The 26473-nt window shown below is 34.8% G+C and overlaps 1 protein-coding gene across 2 annotated transcripts; it reads right to left on the minus strand.

The window, feature by feature from the left end:
* Positions 1-892: 892 nt before the first annotated feature.
* Positions 893-26473, minus strand: rbm19 (RNA binding motif protein 19). Of its 2 annotated transcripts, XM_017356448.4 has the most exons (25): positions 26293-26429; positions 24908-25090; positions 24286-24414; positions 24067-24099; positions 23741-23975; positions 19903-20135; positions 19759-19818; positions 18491-18569; positions 18330-18401; positions 17974-18180; positions 15741-15871; positions 15538-15662; positions 14873-14969; positions 14682-14792; positions 12400-12600; positions 12199-12271; positions 11791-11945; positions 11425-11485; positions 11147-11226; positions 10970-11025; positions 8227-8346; positions 5426-5528; positions 5195-5315; positions 2311-2434; positions 893-2127 (listed from the first exon to the last, which is right to left on the minus strand). In XM_017356448.4, exons 1-24 carry the CDS (start codon positions 26326-26328, stop codon positions 2352-2354), a joined length of 2784 nt encoding a protein of 927 aa, XP_017211937.1. In that variant the 5' UTR covers positions 26329-26429; the 3' UTR covers positions 893-2127; positions 2311-2351. The 2 variants fall into 2 exon arrangements, with proteins under 2 accessions (XP_017211937.1, NP_944597.2); NM_198915.2 differs by having other exon boundaries at positions 1493-2434; positions 26293-26473.

Genomic DNA, 26473 nt, shown 5'->3' on the forward strand with positions numbered 1-26473 from the left:
ATTTTACCAATTTGTCAGAATAAAAAATTAAATTAACGTCGTGATCACTTATTTCCTAAATACGTTTTTACGAAATATAGATATAAATAAGTTACACTAAATAACAAAGACATTTAGTATATGACAGACATTTCAAAATTACAAATTTGAATTGATGTGGACTAAAAACAGTAGAAAACCAGTGGCACGTTGCCGGATTCATGACTAACTTGCATAAGGTCTTCGACGACCTTCGGGGAAAAAGTTGTTTCTTAAAAGTTTCTTTAGTTCCTCTGAAGACCTGGAATAAAGTTTCTGAATGTTATGAACTACTTTAATGGTCCTTTTTGGAGCTGGGCAGCATCTGGTCGCTGCCATTGTATGCAAACCAGAAGGGTCAACAGTGTGGAGAAGAGCTTGTGTACTCCACAGAAAAAAAAAGTAATGCGGGAAAACTACATGACTTGATTTAATAGTGCAGGAACACGACAAAAATATTATAAAAATAATTACCTCGGCTTCAGTGAGCGGTCCACCTTGCCTGCGTTGATTTGATTGGCCATCTCTGTGTGCTATTGATGAGAGGGCTGTTAAGACGACTGAACCAAACTAAAAATATCACGTTTAAACGCAGCACTATGTAATGGCCTTCCTATATAATGCCACATTTTGTTTCACCCCGTCTGTATTTATTTACAAAATCTGCAAGTTATGATGCTCCAGCCTGTTTATTCTGACGTATTTGGTGCAATTAGTTACACATTAGTTAACTAAATTACATTTCAACTGAAAACGTATAGTAAGGGATTACCTTTCCTTTTAGGTAATTTTATTAGTTACTTTAGGGAACTTGCTTAAATATTGTATGTAAAAATCAACAGTTCTGTGTAAATTAATCCAGGGAAGCAGTATATTTGCAGAATAATTTTAATTCATGACACAAGGTATAAATTCAAAGAAACAGTCATTGTAAATAATTTATTTTGTTGTTGTTTAGATATTTTCCATAAGTAAAAAAAAAAAAAAGGTTTTATTTGTCCAACAACTGCACATGCTTTAAAAAAACGTTTTCAATTAATGACTTTATATTTCATACAATAAAAAAAATGGGCTATTATTATTATTTTTTAAACAAAACCAAAAACAAAACCAATTTAAAGAATTAAGAGTGTGAAGTCTGTTGACTATGCATTGAGACTTACGCACTAAAATTATTGACTGTAATTAGAAAACTTATTTAAATACAATTGTAAAGATGCAATCAGAAATTAATTACTTTTTTTTAGAGCAACTAACCCATAATTGGCTTTGTATACTAAGCTTTTATATTTTGGAATAAGGCTAATGAAATAAGATAAATGTTGATAGAAATTTCCATTTTTAGTTGAACAAACAAACATTTCAGTAAAGCACCAGAACAATAAATGTCATTGACATAACAGCTTAGTTTGAAGCAACATGATGTTCCTCAGACTTCACAAACTTTACAAAAAGATGTTTCTAGAGTGAATACTCCTCTTTCCAGACTAATTTATTATAGTCATATACAGTATAACCCCAAAAAGGTCATTTTTCAAAAACCAACACTGACAAGTGGCCAGATTTAATAGCAATGCAATGAAAGAACATGTTCACCCTGCACAAAATTACCAAAAAAAGCTTGTAATTTATTCAACAACTGCTTGTTTGAAACATTTTAAGCTTTCATTTCTCCACAAAAGAAGATATTTTGAGAAATCGACAGCCACTTAAGTATTTTTTATTCTTTATAATGGATTTCCAGCATTCTTCAAAATATCTTCTATTGTGTTCAACAGAAAACAGGAAACTAAATGTTTTGAAACCACTTGACAGTGAATAACACATCACTTTGGGCTGAACCATCACTTTAAACACCTCAAAAACTTTACATAATTATGTAAGTATCTGAAAATACAATACACAATCTCTGTGTGTACAAACAACAATCAAACCCCTTCCACATTTCATTTCTGATACGATTTCTCAATGTCATCCGCGTGTCAAGGCAGTGTATGAACCGTCTCGGCCCTCTGTGACGATTAAAAACAGCCAAAGCAAGCGTGGCCTTCGGGCTTTTGCTTTTCTAAAAGGACTTAGTCTTGGAGTTCACCTTCAGTCGGAGCGGGTCTGCAGGGAGACGCAGTGTTTAATGCATTGACAGCAATAACAGGGATGATGTATGAGCATATAATAAAAAGCTAATTGGGAGCATCTGGGGCCAAAAGGAAGAATTCCTGAAGAGGGCCCGTGAAGCAGCTGTTTAAGACGCAGTCATAATAGAGATAAATGAAGTTGCACTGGATGATTTACTCTCTTATTGATGCTGGAGGTGAATGACTGACGGCTGCTATTCACTCGCCGTCTCCATCGCCGACCTCCATCTGCTCCAGGATTCCCTCTAACACCTCCGCCTTCCTCTTCTTCTTAGGAGCATCTGAGGGAGACAGATTTGCGCACAGATTTGTTTTAATTTAATTACAGACTGGGAAATGACTAGGATTGCGATCGATGTTAGAGAAAACGCTTCAAATAAGGAGTAGCTTGTGTTTTGGCAGAGTTTTGACAGTCAAAGTAGCGCCAAAAAATAAAAAGTTTGACAAAACGAAGTAAACAATTCAAACAATTAAGCGCTATTAAATACAAATCAACACTTTTTGTATCTGGCACAAACTAATGATGAGCTGAATTACTTGACAGGATTTGACATTCATTTAATTTACTCCTACTTTAATTAAGATTCTTTGCTTTTAAAAGGACATTTAATTTGACAGAATATAACAACTGAGCATTTTAGATCAATCTGTTTAGAGGTTACTGGTTAATGTTTTTTGCTTATGTTTCTAAAGCAGCAGAACTAAATAATAGAGTCCACATACACTACCTGATAAAAGTCTTGTTGCCTATATCAGAAGTGGCTTTTATGAAAGGCAAAGGCCTCTAGATTACGCTTATTTTACCAAAATAAAATATGATCATGCCTTGATTTTTAATTGTTCAATTAGGACAGTAAGGTCTGACATTGCTTAGACAAAAGTCTTGTCACTTAACAGAAATAATGTACTGTATAGAACATATGGTCATGATGTAGTAATTAATATTGTGTCTCACTCCCATGAGCTTGGATGACTGCATCCATACATCAATGACTTCTCCATCTTACCCCAGGCATGCTTAATAATGTTCATGTCTGGTGACTAGGCTGGCCTATTCTGGAGCACCTTGACCTTCTTTGCTTTCAGGACTTTTAATATGGAGGCTGAGGTATGGGAAGGAGCGCTATCCTGTTGAAGAATTTGACCTCTCCTATGTTTTGTAATGTAATGGGCAGCACAAATGTCTTGAGAGCTCAGGCTGTTGATGTTTCCATCTACTCTGCAGATCTCTCGCACATCCCCATACTGAATGTAACTACAAACCATGACTTTTCCTTCACCAAACTTGATTGAATTCGCTGAGAATCTTGGACCCATGCAGGTTCCAATAGTTCTTCTGCAGTATTAGTGGTGATTTTTGATGCAGTTCAACAGATAATTCATTAGGGAAAAAAAAGAAAATAAAAAAGAAAACTCGACCTTCTGCCACTTTTCCAAATGATTAACTAGAGGTTAAGTTATTATTTGTTGTTCTTACAATTGGGATCGAAGACAAGACTTTTATCAGGTAGTGAACGGCATTAAAATTTTAAATTTGTAATAAAATTGTATTCCGTTTAATATCCAACCACAGATTAAGCATTTCTCTCAAGTATTTGAAGTATAATTGCTATTAATGCAGTATATATCATATTATTATATATAAATATTATATTTACTAAGCATTAATTTACATTTAGCCATTTTCAGACACTTTATTTTTGTTTTAAATAATGAAAAAGCACACAATTAAGGAAAAAATTACATAAAATATATTAAATCATTTAATGTAAAAAATATATGCACATTATTTTGAAAAAAAAAGTTAAAAAAACGATTTATTAATTTTATTTATTTATTTATTTATTTATTTATTTATTTATTTATTTATTTATTTATTTATTTATTTAACTAACTAAAAGTTAAAGACAGAATGTTTTATAAATAATTGCTAAACTCATTCCTATATAACTATGCCATACAAATTTAGCAATCTAATCATTTTAGCAATTTGCAGACACTTCATTTTGTTTTAATTAATTACATTAAAAAAACGAAATTGAAGGCAAAATTATAAATTTAAATATATGAAAAGTTTAATGTAAGAATGATATTTACATTTTTTAATTTAGAATAAAAAATGATTTTTTTATTCATTTATTTATTATTATTTTTAACTAGAAATTAAAGACAGAATATTTTATAAAGAACATTGCTTAACTCTATCCTATATTGCTATGACACTAAAATTTAGCATGGTAATTAAATAGTATTCTGTTTAACATCCAACCACAGATGAAGCGTTATTCTCAAGTATAATTGCTATTAATACAGCATTTGTAAATGTTGCACATAAATAATAAATTTACTGAACATTTATTTTCATTTAACCATTTTCAGACACTTAATTGTTGTTTTAAATAATGTAAAAAGCACACAATTGAAGGCACAAGTATTATATAAATTATTTTTTAAAAGTTTAATGTAAAAATTATATTTACATGATTTAATTAGAATAAAAAAAACTATTTTATTTATTTTATGACATTTTTATTTATTTTGTTTAGATAAATGCAACAAAACGTACAATTGAAGGAAAAATTATCATTAAAATTGTATAAAAAAAATTAATGCAAAAAAGATATTTAGTTTTATTTATTTAGAATTTAAAAAAAAAGAAATAATTCTTTCCCCAGAAGAAAAAAATATATAAGAAATACTGTGAAAATGTCTTTGCTCTGTTAAACATAATTTGTTAAATATTTAAAAAACAGAATTAAAATTTTCACAGGAGGGCTAATAATTTAGTCTTTTACTGTATTTGGGGCTCAACTGAAAAAAGATATTGACCATACAAATCCATTAAAACTTTCTATTTCATAGTGTCATAAAAACGAAACGCTAATCTTTTTTTCATCCTGTGATGCTACCAAAAACAGCTTGTTTTGTCAGGCTACTAAGAAAGTGTGTCAAATTAAGTTTGCATTTAATGTGACTGATCAAACAGTTTCACAGCGTCTGCTCTCCATGACTGTGGCTGAAGTATAAAGCAGAGATTTTACCATGAAAGTGTTGTGCGGTTTTCCTCCGCAGGTCGTCTACCGTCTCCTCAGCATCTGCCCACTCCAGCACCAGCCTCCTGCCGTACAGATGAGTGCTGTGGCACAGTGCTGAGAACGCTTTCTGTCACACATACAAAGTTCCTGTTAGACACTAAACCGAATCAAAGACAATCAGCTGTTTGACCGTAAAAAACAAGAGCAACAGAAAGAAACAGAGACAGCTGCACACACCTTGGCATCCTGTTTCGTGAGGAAGTCAATGAAGCCAAAACCACGGTGGGATCCACCAATCCCTTTCTTTGGCAGGCGGACTGTCTTCAGCTCTCCAAACGTACTGAGGGAAAGACATGAATCCAACATCATCTACAACACCTCGACTTCTATTAGAGTACAAAACCATGAAATTACAATAGTACTTTTTAGCAAATATTGGCAATATGCAGTAGTTATGCATCAATATAAGTATTTTATCAGTTTAGAAATGCAGAAAAACAAAGTACAGGGTTTCTGCAGCTTTTAAAGAGCATTCATTCATTTTCTTTTCAGCTTAGTCCCTTTAATAATCTGGGGTCGCCACAGCGGAATGAACCGCCAACTTATGCAGCACATGTTATATACAGTGGATGCCCTTCCAGCTGCAACCTATCTCTTGGTAACATCCAAAAACTCTTATTCACTCTCATTTACACTCATACACTACAGCCAATTTAGCTTACCCAATTCACCTGTACTGCATGTCTTTGGACTGTGGGGAAAACTGCAGCACCCAGAGGAAACCCACGAACGCAGGGAGAACATGCAAACTCCACACAGAAACGCCAACTGACCCAGCCACCTTCTTGTGTGGAGCTTTCAGGTTCTCCCCGCGTTTGCGTGGGTTTCCTCCGGGTGCTCCGGTTTCCCCCACAGTCCAAAAACATGCGGTACAGGTTAATTGGGTAAGCTAAATTGTCTTTAGTGTATGTGTATGAATGAGAGTGTATGGGTGTTCCCAGTGAAGGGTTGCTGCTGAAAGGACATCCGCCGTATGCTCAAAAGTCTGACAAGGTCAGCTTCCTCACTTTTAAACAACTGTTATTGTTTTATTGTTATTGTTTTATTGGAAAATAATTAAACCATTATGGTAATTAGACTTTAATAATGACATTCATAGAGAAAAGTTTAAAGTTTTACTGAAATAGATTGTTGGTGATTGGATGGGTGTTGGCCAGATTGGGTAGCTATACATGAACAGAGAAAAATTAAGACCTGTTTACAAAAACAATTAAGACCTATAACACAATATTTCAGTAAATTTAAGAGTTTTTGAGGCCTACAATTTTGTTTTTGAGATTTAAGACATTTTAATACTTTAAGACCCTGCAGACACCCTGAAGTAAAAAACTCAACACTTGAGCACTGTTTGTGCATCTCTTTCTTAGAGATCTCCTTTACATGTTCTTTTGCTTTAACAGATAGGGAAAAATATGTTACAGTATATGACATGCCATACTTTAAAAGTTTTTATTTTAATTAAAAACAAAAGACAAAAATGACTGTTAGAACAACCTAAAGCGCTGTTTTCATCTGTACATTTGTTCTGTTCTATTTATTAGGGTTATTGGTCATAATTTGTTTATTACAGATCACTTGTCTTCAGTAATGTTTGCAGTAATCTATATTATACAGTAATATGTAGTGGTCCCTCGTTAATCTTGGGAGAGTTACATCCTAAACATAGTCTGCAATAGGTGAAATCTTCAATTTAGTCCGCTTTACTTTTACAATTATTATAGATGTCTTAAGGCATTAAAATCCTTCACTACACTCTACAATTTTTCTCAGATAGGAATTAACATTTTCCTATTTTTTCTCTCTTCTTTAAACACTCCAAGTGGACCAAGAAGTCCAACTTTTTGTGTGATGCTAGTATCTTCCTCTACCTTTTGGGGGTTGCCACAGGTGCCTTTGACTGTGCAGAATGTTTTTACGACATTATGGGATTTGTTGGAAAGAAAATGTACAGTCCAGCACTTCAGAGTCACACTGCTAGTGATCAAAGATTCATGTAAATTTGGCAAGCTGAACGCATTCTGTACTGTACAGTGGCACGGCATGGAGAAGATTGATTGACAATGCTCTACAGCCAATCAGAAAACAGAACACAATGCTTTGGGGAAAAAAGCATGTCAAATTGCACAAAAAAAAATCTGTAAAACTGCGAGGTGGTGAAAAGTGAACCACGTTATGGTGAGGGACCACTGTATAGAGTAAAAGGCAAATTCATTATGAAATTGTAATGGTTTTTCAATTATTTCCTAAGTAATGTTTAATGGAGTTTTCTTTTTAAACCTAATTTATTGTTTTTGCCATGATGACCTTAAATGATATTTATCTAGTGGTTTGGAAGACAATTTTATTCAGTCTAAAGTGCAAATTAAAGGCTTAACTAACATTATTTTGACTAGCCAAGCTTAACTAGGTGAGTCAATGACAACAGTGGTTTGTTCTGTAGCCAATCAAACAGTTATCATCTCTTAAAACATACAAATAATATTGACCTTAAAAATTACTTTGAAAAAATAAATAAAACCGCTTTTATTTCAGCCAAACTAAAAATGTAAAATTATCCAGAATAAAATTATATATAATAGGAATAGTGAAAATGTCTTTGCTCTGTTACACATCACCCTGGAAATATTTGAAGAATTCAAATTTCAAATAATTTTCTAATAATCTAATATTTTTGCCTGCAACTCTAAGTTAGCATTGACGTTGCTTTAAACAACGATGCAAACAACTTTCAAACAATGGTTAAATTTTGGCAATGCAAGTGAACATCTTAACCATTCAAACCATTCAAACCTTCACGTCTAAAAAAAATGAAGACGTGAAAACATTTTAATTTTACTTCATGCTAATGCAATATTTTCTCTCTGGTATTAAAAATGCTATTGCATACGAATATTGTTAAGGTACCATATACATGCTAGAAATTCCACACTTGTTGGAATAATATGGCATGAAACATTAAAATGTGAAAGGATGTTTACCAGAAGAGTTCTCTCAGCTCTTTGACTGTGGCCTGGAAAGGGATGTTTCGCACCAAGATCTTAGAGGTCGTCTGTTTCCTGGCGGTTTGCTTTTTCCTCTTGGCCTGTGCCACACCTGACCTACAAAAACAACATAAGGAACACGTTTTTCACTCATACATGTGACCGGTGCCACATTTAAATGACATTAATGAATGTCACGGGGCAACTAGGAAAGAAGTGTTGACCCAAAAATGTAAACTTACTCATACTTTACTATGCCTATTACTATATATAAAAAAATAAACAATATAAGATAAAAAAAAAAAGATTGCCTGGTCTGATGAGTCTTAACCTCTACTGTGTTATTAGATCATAGGGTCGGAATTTGATGTAAAAAAATAAAAAAATTCATGGAACCATGCTGCTTTGCATCAATGGGTCAGGTTTGTGCCAAGTTTGAGAGTATTGTTCCTCACAATGTCCATACCTTGATTATCTTGTTATGGCCAATTGTAGCAGGACGATATCAGAAAACTCAAAACAATCCAAAATGGTTTCTTGAACATAACAACGGGCTTTACTTTATCGATCTAAGCGCATGGTCTAAAGCACACATGGATGTTGTACTTAGGGCATGTCCGAATCAACTCTTGCTACTTAAAAGATGAGAACAATCCTTATTGTCTTAATAAGTTTTTGGCGGTGCACAGTAAACCAATCAGTTTCCGATTCCTTTCACGAGTCAGTTATGGTTGCGCCAAGCGGACTCGCTATTTACATAGAGGACTTTATAAGAGGAAAAACAGAACGCTTTCCTAGCAAGAAAACAAATGTGCTCATGCGTGAGGTTAAAATGCAGCAGACCATCTACAGAAACAGCCAAATTCCACAAAAGGCCCCTGAGGTGAAGAAGGCATGGCAGGACATATAAGTTCATCATTTTTTGTAGATAATAATAATACTAAAAACATTTTACACATTTTTTTAAATTATATATAAAGATGTTTGTGTGCTGCTGCATGTCCCTTTAAGTAATAAGCAACATGTATGTACGTTTATAGGTGCATTTTAATAACGCGTCCTTTAAGAGTATACTCATATTAGGCTATTCGAACCGTCCCAGGGCACATTTGACCACCATTTCCCAGCTCATTTGACAAGTGTGAGTGCTTCGAATCACGCCGGTTCAGTTAGCCGACCCTTGCCTGGTTGGAAGAGGAGTGCGGTTCGGTTGGTCTACTACAATACGCTTGTAGTGTGAGTGCAAAGCTCGCCTGAGCCCAAAACTGAAGACACGGAGTCAGTTTAAAGGGACTGTTTCATATAGATTTATTAATAATTCTTACTTTTTAATGTAAGTGAACTGTCACAGTTTATTAAACTTGCTAACACCAAGATGCATGTCAGCTGGACCTTCAGCAAACCTCCTAATGTGCAGCATGATGATTTTCATTAAAATTATTGAGCACCAAAGTGGTGGCTCTGTTCAGCTAAATATTCGACTGTGTGTCACTGCAACCCAAACGACTAAAAATAATACAAAAATACTAACTAAAGCAATCTCCATTGTACTGAGCAAGAGCTCTTCTCTTTCTGACAGAATAGTAGCATCTTTGATGACATAGGCATGCTTGGGCTCGGAAGGTAAAATTGCAGTGCAAGTACGAGCTGAGGGCAAGACCTTACAAACTCTGCCCAGGATCGGTTCAAGGTAACCATGCCTAGTATGAGTACACCCTAAATAACTAAATTTTAAAAACTGCCCCATTGACTTCAGATAAGCCTTTAGTTGGTCAAAGGTGCAGTCTATTTCAGCTGCATCAAATTTGCAATCCACCATTAATGCACCTCAAAGGGACAGCAAGGAAATGTAATCATTATTTAAGCACCATTAAAGTGGTTTTAAACCTTTATGAGTTAGTTTCTTCTGTTTAACAGAAAAAAAAAGATATTTTGAGGAAAGTTGAAGACCTGTAAGCATTGACTTCCCTAGGAGGAAAAACAAATTCTATGGAAGCCAATGGAGGTCTCTACTATAGACGTCCAGCGTTCTATAGCCTCCGCCGCCTAGACTGCAGCTTTCCACAAGAAGTTTGGCCATAGGAAAAATGGTCATGCCCAACTGAGTCTGGTTTCTCTCTAGGTTTTTTTCCTTCACTTTTGTCAACTGGTGAAGTGTACTCCTCGCCACTGGCTTGCTTGGTTTGGGACTTGTGAAGCTGCGCATCGATGGATTTGCTCTTCAGTGTTTGGACTTTCAGCAGTGAAAAGCCACACTGAACTGAACTAAACTGAACTTCAACTCTGAAAACTGGACTGACACGGTTTCAATTTACCAGAACTAACTGCAACTAAGCTGCTTTGACATAATCTACATTGTAAACGCACAATAGAAATAAAGATGAATTAAATTGAATGGTTACACGTGGCTACAAAGGTAAGTTTCTTCAAAATATATTATTTTGTGTTTAACAGAACAAAGAAAATCATAAATGTTTGAAACTAGTTAAAACAAGGTAAATGATGATTTTCATTTTTGGGTGAACTATTCCTTTAACACACCTTCACTTCAAACTAGCAGGTCCATGGCAAACAAATGCTCTTACTATTTAAATCATATTATCATGGACAACTGAGGCAGTTCTGATAGCAAAAAATGATGTAACCTAGTACCCTGCAAATTGCCTAGCGAGAATAGAAGTCTTCACAAGCTTTAACAAATCTACACAGCACTTGAAAATGGAGTACACAAAAGACTTACTTGACTTCTCTCTCTGATATCTTCACCTCAAGCTGGTGCTCATCAACTGTGCAGTGCTGCAAGAAAAATGAATGAAACGAGGAAAAAACATGCCTGAATTTACTTCATCACTTGAATATTTGCGCATAATAAGAGCACATAAACACAGCGATGAAAGCACAGCAGATGGTCATTTACCTGCAGCTGTCTCATGGCTTTCTGTGCCGCCTCTGGAGTTTTGTACTGCACAAAGCCGTAACCCATCGATAACAATTTACCTGAGACGCATGACACACACACACACACACCATACACACACACACACATACACACACACACACACACACACACACACACACACAAAGAGATCAGGGTGAGATTCACACAGCGACTGAAACGAGACGGAGAAATGAGAAAACTAACAAGCGCACAGATGAATATCAATACAGTAAATATGCATTTCGGAGAAAACAAACCTGCTTTATCTCTTTTCTTTGATATCGTGCAGCTTTTCACCACGCCGCATTTAGAAAACGTCTGTCAAAAGAATGCAATGAAAGCCATATGGTGAGACACGGGCCATGTTTACACCTGTTATGAACATCCGTTTCGGGTGATCTGATCACACAACACATGTTTACACCTAGAACTAATATGCATCTTAAATGAGTCTCCTGTGATCAGCAAAACAAGAAGGCCTCTCAGGTTTCCACTGCAAATCCCTAAACCACAACCGCTTTGCTGCTCAAGCATATGCTTGTGTGTGTTTGTGTGTGTGTGTGTGTGTGTGTGTGTGTGTGTGTGTGTGTGTGTGTGTGTGTGTGTGTGTGTTTTTAGTTTACCTTCTGTAATGTTTCTTCTGAGGTGATAAAGTTCAAGTTCTTAATGAAGAGAGTCGAGCCAGGTAAAATCTGGTCATCTTCTTCCTCTTCCTCCTCTTCTTCTTCATTTTGGACTGAATCATTTTTCACAGCAGATTTCTCTTTGGTTTGAGGCTCTGGGAGGAAAAACAGAATCAGAGAATAACACAAAGAACTAACACAGAAACACAGATTGAGACAACACAGAACAAATATAAGAAAAATAAATCACAGAAACACAGATTGGGATGTACTCTAGAATAGTTTTATTATTATTACTTATTATTAATGAGAAAAAAAGGGACAACAAATGAAAACTCATCATAGTCACCTAACATTGAATTGATTGTTAAATTACAGCAGATGGCTGAATCAGAATTAAAGTATTACCTGGTCTAGGTGCTGAGGGAGTTGTAAAGACAGCGACAGGAGCCCATTCAAGATACAAAGGGACATGTTGAAACTAGAAAGAGAAATACAAACATATAACATCATATGCTGTCATTAAAGCTTGATTAAACTAGCTAAAGCCCCAATAAAACATAGCCTAAACATTAGCTGAAATGGCCTTCCAAACAAGTGCCCACTGACCTTTGTGTATGCAAGTTTCATGAAAGCACGTTTGGCTTCTGTGGGCTCCAGGAACTCCACTATCGCTGTAAGGCCAGAAGGGGGCAGCAGAACTCTACCCAAAGACCCATGGGGCGAGAACAGAGCCTCCAGATCTGCAACCTGCACTCCTGACGGCAAGTTCTTTACGAGGATAACACATTTACTGCGCTCACCCGACGCCTGGAAACCACACACGTTTAAACATATAGATGATTTAACCATGTGGATACAAACAGAAAAGATGGATTTGGCCACTGATGTTTGTTCTATTAAGCTTTTTTTTTTTTTAAATGTGCCCTTACTATGAATCATTATGAATCATTATCACATTGTTATTTCAATATGTTTAAGTATTGCAAAGTTACAGCCTCAGATACACCTTGACATTGTGCTAGCACATTTGTCAATGCTGTAAATGATGACCACACCGTTGATCGACATGATTTCCATAACTTTTGGTCAGCATTGTCTGAAGATGATGATGAAGAGGAGTCAGTTTATGGACACTGATGTTGTTCTATCAAGCTTTTTTTTTTAAATGTGCCCTTATTATGAATCATTATCACGTTGTTATTTCAATAGATGTTAAAGAATAATGCGAGCGATTCAGCGATGCGTTGTTATTTCAATAGATGTTAAAGAATAATGCGAGCGATTCAATCAAGAATGCACAATGTATATAAAAATGAATATTCAGCTTCAATGTCTCACTCAGTGTATTCAGCATCCCGTCATCTTTCAGAAATGATTGTAATGAGCTGGTTTGATGCTCAAGAAACATTAGTTATTATTATCAATGGTGAAAACAGTAGTAGAAACTAACACTTTTGCAAATATCATTTAACGTTTTATAGGGTTATTTAATGAACAGAAAAATCAAACTGGACAGTTTCTGTAAAATTTTTGTCTTTTTTGTAACATTAATGTTTACTGGTATTTTTTATCAGTTTAAAGGGATAGTTCACCCAAAAACGAAAATTCTGTCATTGCTTTCTCACTCTTAATTTGTTTCATACCTGTTTGAGAGTTTTTTGTTTGCTTGTTTGTTTGTTATATTTTATTTTAAAAATGGAGATATATTAATGAATGTTGGAAAGAAGCAACCATTGACATCCACAGAAGAAGAAAAACAAATACTTAGGAGGAAAATGGTTACAGCTTTCAGTGTATCTCCTTTTTGTGTTCAAAAGAACCCCAAAACTTTGAAACAAATCAAATGATAACAGGGGTTTCATTTTGGTTGAAGAATCCTTTTAAGTACCCTATGTTGAAAGTAATTTAATATTCTTGATGAGATTAAAGGAAGTTCACCCAAAAATGAAAATTCTGTCATCAATTTCAATTTGTTCCATACCAGTTTGAGGTAGTTTTTTTCTTTTTTTGTTTCTTAGTTTTTTTTTTTTTGTTTTTTTTCAAAGGAGATATATTGATGAATGTTGGAAACAGGTAAACATTGACTTTCATAGTAGCAAAAAAAGAAATATTATGGAAGAAAATGGTTACAGGTTTCAGTATATCTCCTTCAGTGAAAATGCCTGAAATGCTACAAATGATGACAGGACTTTCAGTTTGGGGTGTAGAATCCCTTTAAGGACCCCATAGTTGAAAGTAATTAATTTAAAAAAATTTGTACTGAATGCAGATTCTGAAAAGTGTCTGAACAGTGAACTTGAACAGTGTATGGGTAAATCAAACACACTATACCTGACTGAACGAGGGCTAAAATTCAGAATTATTGTAATGAGTTGGTATTGATGCACAAGAAACATTTGTTATTATTACCAATTCTGAAAGCTGTCATATAAACTAATGTGTTTGCAAAAACAACTGTACGTGGTAAAACATCAATATTTTACTGGTATTCTTGATAAGTTTGAAGGAATAGTTCACCCGAAAATGAAAATTGTTATCATTTTCTCACCCTCAATTTGTTCCATACCAGTGTGAGGTTGTTTTTGTCTTTGTTTGCTTGTTTGTTTGTTTGTTTGTTTGTTTTAAATAAGGAGATATATTGATGAATGTTGGAAACAAGCAACCTTTGGAATACACAGAAAAACAAAAACAAATACTATGTAAGAAAATAGCAGCAGGTTTCAATATATCTCCTTTTGTGTTCAACAGAAGCCCAAAACTCTGAAACGAATCAAATGATGACAGGATTTTCATTTTAGGGTGAGGTATCATGTTGAAAGTAATTAAAATAAAAATTGAACTGAACCCAGACTAATGAATAGTGTATGAGTAAAGCAAACACACTATACCTGACTGAACGAGTCCAGAGAAACTCCATTGTCCAAGAGAAATTGTCTGGTTTCTTGTACAATCTGCGTCTCTCCAAGAGCCATCCTGACAGCCAGACTGCCATCAGACTCCTGCACACAAACAGAAGCAAGTCCATTGTTTATCATCTCCAAAACAAAATAAAGAGCATTCATACGACTCAAAGACTCACGTGATCCAACACTTGGCTCTTGGTTGTGTTGTATTTCTCAGCGATGGCATCGGCCACTGCACTCGTACCCAAAAACAGCGTGTTCCAGTTATGAGAGCTGAATTAAAAACGCAATAAAGAGAAGACAACTGGTAACATTGTGGTCTTTGTTTCTAACACATTCCATGTACTTACTATAAGAACAACAATAAACCCTTATTCATGCACAGAAGGATAGGGGAAATTTAAAAATATTCTAATAATAGCAAATTAAACAGTGATTTATCTTTTTTAGCCAAAAAGCCTGATAAACTAATTGTTGTGCAATAAAACATTTTCCCTACTAGCAAATATTAATCCAACACCAAAAATAAAAGCAGACAATAACCCACTATAACACTATCACCAATGTAAAACTGCTAAATTTATTAACAGTATATAAGGCAAGTATAAGTAACTGTAATTAAATGACCTCCAAAATAAAAGTAATCCATTAATTACTTTCACTAAACATGTAATTTAATTTCTTTGTAACTTATTGCACCCTACACTGACTCTAACCATATATACAGCAAGTACCTGCAGTCAATTTTAACTCTTCAGTACTTGTATAATGTATAGTGACACTGTAACAAAGACACCTTAAAATAAAGTGCAAGTTTTTTCAGCTCCAGACAGATCCTGACCTGCCGCTGGCTGCCTTATCTTTGGCATCTTTCTTTCTCTTATATGAGGAGCTGCCGGGAGCATCAGGCCCCTGATCGGCCTTTTCCTTCTTCAGCCTTGAAGCCATGACGTGCAGAACGCGACCCTATAGTGTCCAAACAGAGGTAAGAAAACAAAGACAGCCCCAATAGTCAAAGCTGAGGTCAAAAGAACAGATCAGTACCTGGAATGTGTGTCCATCCAGCTGAGCCAGGGCTGATACTGCATTCTCTGGTATCATGTATGTGACAAATGCAAAGCCTTTAGGCTTCTTAGTCAGACTGTCTATGGGGAAAAGCACCTCAGATAGAGGACCTGATAGGGGACACAAGGAAATAAGTGTTTTTTAAAAATAGACCAAGAAATTAAGGTATGCATTAAAAAAAACACAGGCAGAATTAATTGATAAAAACATACAAAAAATTTGATTCAGTTACAGTACTATATGTAATGTTACTGCATAACGTGATCTCACGGCCGTTGGGTAACTTCAGAATTTTTTCAGAATTTTGGTTGTGTAAAGTACAGCTAAAACAAAAGCCAAAATTAAAAAAGAAAAAGTTTTATTTAAAGCATAAAAATGTACATTTAAAAAAGAAACCAAGAAAAAATCTGTAAAACAGAATTTGGGAGAAGATAAAATGAATTTCCTAGGTATTAGTGCTTAGTATGTCATTGGTATTTACAACCGTTTCCTACTTACATCTGATGTTTTATTTTTAATCTTTTGTCTACTTTCAATCCCTTAACTGAATTCTTTAAGAGTCTATAGATATATTGTCAATTTCTCATCATTCTAATATCACAGAATAAGTCAGCAGAAATCATACATAAATACCTGATGAGACAACAAAGATTAGTTTGAAGCTTTGATTTCTGCTCTAAAAAAATACAAAACTACTATTAATAGGACCAGGACTGTAAGAGAACATTAGCTTTAAAATTTTTTTGCTATCAAATCGAAATTACCATTTTAACAGCAAACAATTTAAATTCCATCGAGTGGCTGCTGCAATGCATTAGACCACATTCAGAGTTTCTGCAGGTTTCATCAAGTCAAATTTAAGAATAAAGTTATGAATAAAGTTTTAACATAAGGGTATTGCACACTGAATCTGAAATTTTCATCTGTAATTTTCGTACGCTAAAAAAATTAATTCTGGATATTTCTGCTTTTAACAGTTCAGACCCACCGTAAAAGTGAAAAGCTAATTACAGAATTCCATCATCTGAGCTACAGACAACGTTATGATAAACATAAAAAGCATAAAATAAAGACAGAATGTGGCGGACAGCTGAGAACCCCTTTATGCTGGATTTAGTGACTGGCGCACCTCTCCCCTGCTGCTGCTGCTTTGTTTGTGTGTGTTTGTGTGTGTGTGTGTGTCCATACACAGTTAATGTACTGCCCATAGACATTATAATAGAAAGCATGGTCCGCTTTCGGTCTGCTGCTTCGATACTTCAGTGCAGCCACCATCTATTATAATGTCATTTAATATGCCAGTCTCTTTTCAGGATTTGTTTACGTACGTGAATGTGTAAAGTATCACAAGCAATGTATCAAAATTCCAGCGCAGATCTTTGATAATGAGCTACGCATCGGAGTCAGTGTGCAAGGTTTGTTTACATGATGATTTTTTTGCATATGATTTTGAAAAAAAAAAACGCATACGAACATTTAGGACTTCAGTGTGCAAAGACCTTTATAGAGGGCTAAACACAAAGCATTTTTTTTCTTATGGCCTGGGTGGACAAAAGGAAAATCTTTTTACTTGCCTCATCAAAAAAACTAAATATAAATCTAATTTAGTTACTTCTTAGCCACATACTTCAAATAATGTGTCAAAACAAGCAAACTCTAGTTATATCTAGTCTACATGCACTTTTTATTTGCATAACATTTCTTTAAAAAAAGCTTAAAAATTGTACTAAACTAAACATATGCTCAACAGTCTCTCCAGGTCAGTTTCCTCACCAGGTATAGCTATAAATACATGGAGAGCTTTTAATCAAATGCTATTGTAGAGAAGATAATTAAACTATGTTGGTAAACAGAGTTAAAATTCAACTATTGTTAAAAGTTCTATTACTTGGGGATTTGGTGGGTGTTGGACTGATCGGATAAATTCACATGGACATATGAAAATTAAGACTTTATTAAATTATTTGAGACCTACAACACAATATTTCAGTGAATCCATTACTTTTCAAAGCCTAAGATTTAGTTTTTGAAATGTAAGACCTTTTAAGACACTGCGGACTCCCTGACATGAGTCTACATTACAAAACTAATCCAGACAAAAAGTGTTTTTGACTACCACTGGAAGACAAGCTCAACATACTCTGTTTACACCTGTATTTTGTGTCATCCACTTGTTGTTTATAACAATATTTATCATGTGTCTGCGACTAACCGTGTTTGCTAAATACTTCTTTCAGATCCTCCTCAGTGCACGTGTAGGGCATGTTTCTAATGAAAAGTCGTCCAGATTCTGCAACATCCTCCTCTTCCTCGTCGTCCTTCAGCTCGCGCACAAAATTCTTTTCCATCTCGCTTCTTTTTGCAGAACGCCTGTCGTTTTTAAAGTTGTTGGCTCTGAAAACCTCAATGTAGCGCCCTCCTGTGGGTTCACACAGATAATGAACAAACGGGAACTAGTTTCATGTACCATACTTGTTTTCAAATTAGATTAAACCTGTAAAAAATGTCAGAAGCAAAGAAAAATCATCACTGTACTGAACTTATCAGAAAGAGTGAAAAGGTGCTCACCCATGTAGTCCTTGTCAAGGCGCAGGGCTCTCTCGACCTCTGCCTCTGATCGTAGGTCCACATACACGTAACCTTATTGCAGGAAATACAACATCAATCAATCTGCAGCAGCTTGACATCTTCAACCCATCAACAGGCAGAAAAAAAGCAGATGCTCTTACCCGAGTTGCGGCCGTCACTGTTCTTAGCGAATCGAATGGCAACGGGTTTCAAAGGCATCATAAACTCTTTCACTTGTTGCTGTGGTCAAAATAAAATACATTCAATTTAATTTAAGTTTATTTGTATTTTCACAATAATTATTGTTACAAAGCAGCTTTACATAAGGTGCACATTACTGCATTACAACTAAAATCAGAAATGTTAAGGAGTTGTGCATAGGGACGGACATATACACAACACATACACTCACCGGCCACATTATTAGGTCACTTTATTATTGGAAAATAAGATTGGAAAAACGTTGCCTGGTGTGTCAATGATCTCAGACTGGTTTGTTGAACACGATAATGAGTTCACTGTACTCAAACAGCCTTCACAGTCAATCCAATAGTGCAGCTTTGGAATGTGGTGGAATGGGAGATTCGCATCATGGATGTGGAGCCCACAAATCTGCAGCATTTGATGCTATCATGTCAGTATGAACTAAAATCACTGAGAAATATTTCCAGCACCTACTTGAATCTATGCCACGAAGGCCACGAACCAGGTGCTAGTAAGGTGTACCTAATAAAGTAGCCGGTAAGTGTATATGATATGACATAACACACACGCACACGCACACACATTTAAAAACACATTTAAAAACTGTTTTAACTATTTTAAAAACAGTCAAACTAAAATTTTGCACGCATGAATTTAAAAAAACAGCAGACTACATTTCTAATAATTAATTAAACTAAAAATAAAATATAGTAGCATCACAAATTTATATCGAAGTGTGTAAAAGTAGGATAGAAACAAACATTTTACACTTATTAATATTTACTCTAGAAACATTTGTGGTCAGTTTAAGAACTGATTTGTAATTATAAACAGTTGCAAAAACATTAACGTAACATTAACATAAATTTAATTATATATGTAAAAATGTAATACATGAATGCTACAATAAACTGTTTAAATTAGAAAAATAAATCATTATAATAACAGATCAGTTAAGCTAGCTAGGGATGTACAATCGGCAGCCACATTATCACAAAAAAATTGGTATGTATTTTTTTTTATCATTCATAAAAATAGGTCAATGTTAATAGATATAAAATGTTCATATTGATGCACTGCTAAAGACAGCACTTCATAAAAAGTTAAACAGTTAATATCAATGTAATAGTTTGGTTTATTTGCTGTAACATTAACTAAGGATGCTGTAAAAAATAAAAATAAAAAGTTTTACACATTCAATATCACCCAATAACAAAAATCTCACCTCTTTGACATTGAATGGAGCACCTCGTAGCTTGACTGTGAACTCTGTGGTTGGCTCAATCTGTAATAAAATGCATGAAGAGCACAGAGTTACTCTCTAACAGAGACAAATCCATATTTGCTTACTAAAAGTTATTTCACTCACTGCTGGCCTTGTGCTTTTCTGGCTGCTTGTCTTCTCTCCACTCTCATAAGCACTGTCTGCGTGCTGGACTATGGACTCTTCCTCCTCTTTCCCCTCATCTTCCTCATTTTCATCAGCAGCACTCGCACTGCTGTCGTCATCTTTCTCATCCAGCATGTCTGATTTCTCCACCATTTTGGAGCGGAGATAGTCCATATCAGACAGACCAGTCTTCAAGGCCTCCTTCTCGTTATCTGGTGAGAAAACAGATTTAGACAAACAATTCTTTAGAATATGATGTGTAAGTAACTTTATTGATAAAATTATCTATAAATATGCTAATTTGACCTACTTTCTCGAAAAAAACAATGTTACAGCCAATTATTTTACTGTAACATATGAATGCTAGTTTCCTTCAGACATTAAGCTGAGTGACAGTGTCTTTACATGTTGCATCTGGTGAAATAATGCACACATTAAAGATGCTATAAATTAAATAAAATGCATCAAAAAACGCTATTTTAAACAGGGAAAGGACCAGTTGGATGGCTTTCTAACTAACTAAACAACTGGGCTGAGGTAACAGCCACATGGTTATTTTGTCAGCAGAATAATTTATGATGTTGACCCAACTGCCATCAATTTAAAAAGTGATCAGAGATCTACTGGAAAAAAAGAACATTGTTGGATATGCATTTGCGCCTAAAGTCCATTGTCAGCTATGCTCAATCCTGTTTGGTGTTGTCAATCTGGCAACCCATATTTGTCAATATTTTGTATTCAAATTGTAGCTGCTAGCCGTCTATATTGCATGCTGCATCTTTACATTGCACTGAATGATGCTGTGTGTAGCTTTTAATTTCTAAAATATCAATTCTGGATTAAGTATTATGGTAGTATATAGTATATACATTATCATATAATAGTGAATGTGGTAAAAATGTTTTCAACGAGAATACTCCAGAATGACAATGATGCAATTCATCAGGTCTAAACTGTCAAAGATTACTTCATTGTCACACTTGAATTTATCAGAACACCATTAAAAATCTTGACATGTGTTGTTGTAGGTTTTACACAGTAGTTTTTCTCAGGGTAAATTAATGAAGGTGATCCTATTATCAATACATGAACTTCACTAAAATCCATCTCTAAAACTTTGTGATAAAGGATAAGGGAATCAAAACTACAGCTACACGATATTGGACGAAACTGACAATGCAATATTTAGTTTTTCTGCAATATTTACTGCAATATTCATGTAATTTTAAAAGATTATTTAAAGAACTTTATGTTTGCTAAGAATTCATGATTTTATATTTGTAGCATAGAGCATAGGAGGTTGCTTATTAGGGCGTACTCACACTATGTACAGTTGCCTTGAACCGGGCCAAAGCACGCTTGTCCCCCCTCCCATCTCCCCCAACGGCCCACACTCACATTACACTCGGGCCTGGGCACGCTTACATCATCGATGATGCACTGTTCAGTAAACTCTTTCGCTCAACACTGTGGAGATTTCTTTAGTTATATTGTTTTAGTCGTTTGATATGCAGTGACACGCAGACAAATATTTCGCAGAACAGATCAACCACTTTTTACGCTCATAAACAATCAAAGTCCTCGTGCTGCAGGAATTAAGAGGTTTGCTGAAGGAGCAGCTGTCGTGCAGTGAGGGGTTTGCATCTTTAATAAACTACGACAGTTTGCGTTCATTGAACAGTAAGAATGATCAATTAATCCATATGAAACAGCACCCTTAAAGTCACGTCTCACTTTTAGTTTCGTTTTGCACTCACACACAAGCGTATCGCGCCAAACCCCCAATTGAACCGCGCTCAGTAACACCTTTTCCTACTGGGCCTGAGCCCGATTCAGAGCACCAGGCACGTGCACACATAGGGCTCAACCTGTGCAGTGCACATGCCCTTTTTAGTCTTGGATAGAAAGTGCCCTTCCAAAATGATCAAAAGTGCCCCCGCGACGCGGCACACCTTCGGTCCCGCCCTTCAGTAGGCGCGCGACAACACAGCTGATCAGTACGCGCGCGATAACACCGCTCTTCAGTACGAACGCATCCCCTCTGCAGATCTGCACCAATCACCCACCCACCCATTTTAAGATAAAATGTCAAATAACAGTGTAATCGGATGTGAAATATCAACACTGTATAATCTACATTGTAATAAAAAAAAAATACAATTAATCTTTGTTAAAGCTACATATTTTCTAATTTCTTGTACCCAAATGGTTTAAATTAACTTGAAACCTTACACACACTTTGTTCACTCAATTAGGGTTAAGCTTTGCTTGTGTTCTGAACTTTTTCCTGGTTAATTATAATCACAACTCAACATTGCAGCTTCTGCGATGTAACTACTGCATATTTGCACATTGCGATATCGACAATGTCATGATTAACCCTTAAACTAGCCACCAAGAGAAAAAAACTGTTTGAATTGCATTTCTTAACTCCTAATGTCGCTAGTTAACACACTGAATGCATTTTTTTTCCAACAAACCCCATAATTTCTAAAATATCAGCCTCTACCAAATAGGGATGCAACAATTATGGATTTTGGTAGCACAATTACAGCCTGAGAAATAATCACGGTTATCACAATTATTATGCAGTTTTAATTTCAAAACACTTCTAGTAAATCACATGAAAACTCCTTATATTTAAACTGTTGTTTATTGCTGCTCAGTAACCAATTAATACAGCACAAAAATAAAAATAAAAAACAAACAGTAGTCCATTTCTCTTTGCACTTAAAAATAAGTGGAAAAAAAGGTTTTGGCATTTGAACAGAAGTAATAATTTTACACTGAAAATAAATGAAAGAACAATGCATAAATAAATAAAAATAAATAAAATGAATTTGTCTAATGTAAATCTTTCTCTTTTAAAGAGAACAAATGCTCCTGAACCTCTGTCTGAAAGGCAAGTTTGATCTATATTACAAAATTGTTTGGTATTTTTCTTTTTTTTTTCTCTCTTTGTAGTAGAAATGTGTATATTCAATAAAGTATGAAGCTGATTGTTCCAGTTCTTGTCAAGGTGTGGTCATGGCATTCTTTTAACTAGGTGCACCTGTAAAGCGTGCGCGAGCATGTTATGGCCCGCCAATTAGCACATGTAAGCCGCGTACATCCACTGAAAATAACGAACTTGCGCGCACATAAGACCCGATTTTTGAATGGCCCTTAATTAAGAGCCTCAGCCATAGTTAATCCTGTGTGCGTGGGTTTTAGCCTCAGTGTACAATTTTGGAACTTTAAACTAGTGCACAGTTGGCATAACTCTGTTTAGTTGATGAATTTTTGTTCCGTGCAGAAATCCGGTGTTGAGAAGCCTTTATGATTATTTAACCGTGATGAATTAAATCGCGGTTAATAGGGAAATCGGTTAATCGTTGCATCCCTACTACCAAATGGTTGATATGTCGGTTTATGGTAAAAGTACCGCACTCAATACACATACTATGAAAAATCTGAAAATATGAAGTGTAAGAGTAATTTATTTTTTTAAATATTCAAAATAAAACGCTTTTGAATACTAAATCACCTCAATCAGATTCTCATTTAACATGATTTTGATTTTATTGTAAAAAAAAAAAAAAAGAAATCAAGTATAGTAATATAGTGCAATAGTGCAACAGGATGTTTGCTTGATTTTTTTTTTTTTTGTAAACCAACAATGCGTGTAAGTCATTATTTAAAACAACCATTCTTTAAATGACTTTAACAGACATTATTTAAAACAGTAAAAACATGGCCAACTATTTGGTAGAGGGGCAGTCAAAGAGTTAATGCACATCGTAATCAGTGCTAAAATTTGTTAAATTAAATATTGCACCTTGTTTGTCCTCTTCATCTGCAGCATCCTCGCCGTCATCACTTGATTCCTCCGATTCATCAGAGTCAAAGTTCAGGTAATCATCTTCAACAGCCGCTTTCTGCTTCTTCTCTTTCTTCTTCTCCATTTCAGGTCTAACAGCAGTCGCTTCCACAGTGTCATTGGCCCATGTGGGAACCTGTCCACGTTTCTGGTGCACTGCCAGAAACTCCTGGAAGCTCTCATCTTTTTCAAGCTGGGAATTACAAACAACATTTCATAGAATGTCAGCAAGTTCATCGATTTTGTATGAACTGTGTTGACACAAAACAAAAAAGCAAACTTACATCTCCCAGAACATTTAAAATCTTCTTCGGCTTCTGTGGAGCAAGAGCATAAATTCAGAATGATTTATTTGTAATGCATATTTTACAATAAATTCAGTTATAAACTACTCTAAAGAAAATAAATGGCAAACATCAGATCTTACTTTATAGTTTGCAATCACATTTATTGTAAGTGCTCAGCACAGACACTGAGAAAAAGGCAGAAATTAGTTAACCAACCTTTTTTTCTTTTTCTCCTTGCTCATGTGTTTTTTTTTCTTCTGTATCTTTCTTTGATGAAGGCTGGCGTGTGTGTTTGCTCCAGGGTCTGGCTTTGTTTGGATCGCCAAAATCTGTGCACAATTCCACCTTTTTTGGACAGATGATAAAAAAATTTGAATGGTATTTTATAATGTTCATTTAAACCATCTGGGTTGCTATTTTAATTCATAAATGATTTATTTTTAATGTCCACTTAAAAAAGCATTTTAGCAAAAAAAAATTGACAATTTACAATTGACAACTTAAACAACATCTTATTCCAAACTGTACTTACTTAAATATATAAAAGAAAAAGCAGAAATGCTAATTTGTTTTATATTTTAAATTAACAAAAACTTCTTACTGAAAAAAAAAAGTAAAACCTAGTGGATTGAAGGATAGTGACAAAGTAATAATAATTAAAGAGTATTTAGGGGGTTGTGTATGTCTTTTTCAAATCATGATAATGCACAAAATCCAATTATTTTCTCAGAAAAAAATACAAATAAAAGTACAAGTTAACATTGGGGGATAAAATCTGTATTGTAGTTTTAGAATTGTTTTGAAATGCTTGAAAACACTCCATGATCTTGTCACTCACAGTAACCCTAGATGTGTCCACAAAGCTCTTGTTGAAATGTTTCAAAGCTTTCTGTGCATCTTCTTCTGTCTTGAAACCCACAAATCCAAATTTGCGAAATTTTCCATCCTTGGTAAATTTGAGTGCACAATCTGTAAGTGTCCCAAAATCTGCAAACATCTTACGGAAGCGATCTTCCTTCATCTGGAGACACAACATAAATAATAAGCTTTTCAGCAGATCAAATGACATGCATTGCACACACATACAGTTTAAGAACACAAAACTGCCTGGTATAAGAGCCTAGAGGAATCAAATAAACTCGTTTTGATTTAATTAATGAGGATTATAAGAAGGTACAGTAATAGTACAATGTTACACTGTTGCTGTCCCTTAGGAAAATTAAACAAAAAAACAATATTACTCTAGTTAAACCATGTATAACCAATTGAGGTAAAGTTAGTTTTATATTAGCACATTTAGACTTTCTCCTTAATAATATCATTTCATAAAAGTATTATTTGCAAACACTAAATAGTGAAATCATTTTAGCAGCCAACAACTATCAAAGTACAACATTGTTCACAGTCAAATAAACATTGTTAATGTTGTTTTTAAGCCACACTTGCATGCTAATTCCAATCGAAAATTCAAAGTGACCTGGTGAACAATATGACTTCTAAATGAACGAATGTGCGAATATAAAACCAACTTTACCTCTATGTATGACCACAACTGGCAAATGATTTTGCTACACGAATCATAATTTTAAAATAACGTTAACGTTAGTATATGAAGTAATACTGAGGTTATAAAATTAATAGTGAGCCAAAAAACATAGTTACTAACGTTACGGTTTTACTCAAATTTTCAAAAGGAGTCTAAAGGGCTGAGGTAAAGTTGGTTTCATATTCGCACATTCGTTCATTTAGAAGTCATATTGTTCTCTAACGTCTTATTTTTTACCATGTTACCTTGAATATTCGATCGGAATTAGCATGCAAGTATGACTTCTAAACAACATTAACACTATCTAATTCACTGTGAACAATGCTGTACTTTGATAGTCATTTGCTGCTAATTTGATTTCCCTATTTACAATTAGCAAAGAATACTTTAATAAAATTATATTATTAAGGAGAATGTCGGGATATCTAAATATAAAACCAACTTTTCCCTTTATGTCAATAGGTAATGTAACTGTTAGATATTATTCTGCTTTTAGTAGCCACTGTAGCTCAACAGCACGTCAAACTAAACCACAGTCGTTTTGTGTTACTTTTTGTGAGTAAATACAACAAATAAACGTGTCTGTAACGTTAGATGAACACTTCTTCGTATAACGTAAAGCATGCATACTTGACAGCAGAGTTCTATCATATACTAATATTATTATGAATACTTACCCCATTCGGGAGATTTTTGACTATTAACCTTGACATTTTTCTGAGCCAAGTGAGAGTTTCTCCTGTAAAATAACAATGTATGGTTTTATCAACAATAAAGCATGGAGCCCTTTAGTGCGTCGCCATCTTTACTGTGTGACGTAAAGCGCGTAGCCAAAGACACTTGATTATGGCTCCCACT

The sequence above is a fragment of the Danio rerio genome, chromosome 6, assembly GCF_049306965.1.
Source record: "Danio rerio strain Tuebingen ecotype United States chromosome 6, GRCz12tu, whole genome shotgun sequence".
NCBI classification, from domain to species: domain Eukaryota; kingdom Metazoa; phylum Chordata; class Actinopteri; order Cypriniformes; family Danionidae; genus Danio; species Danio rerio.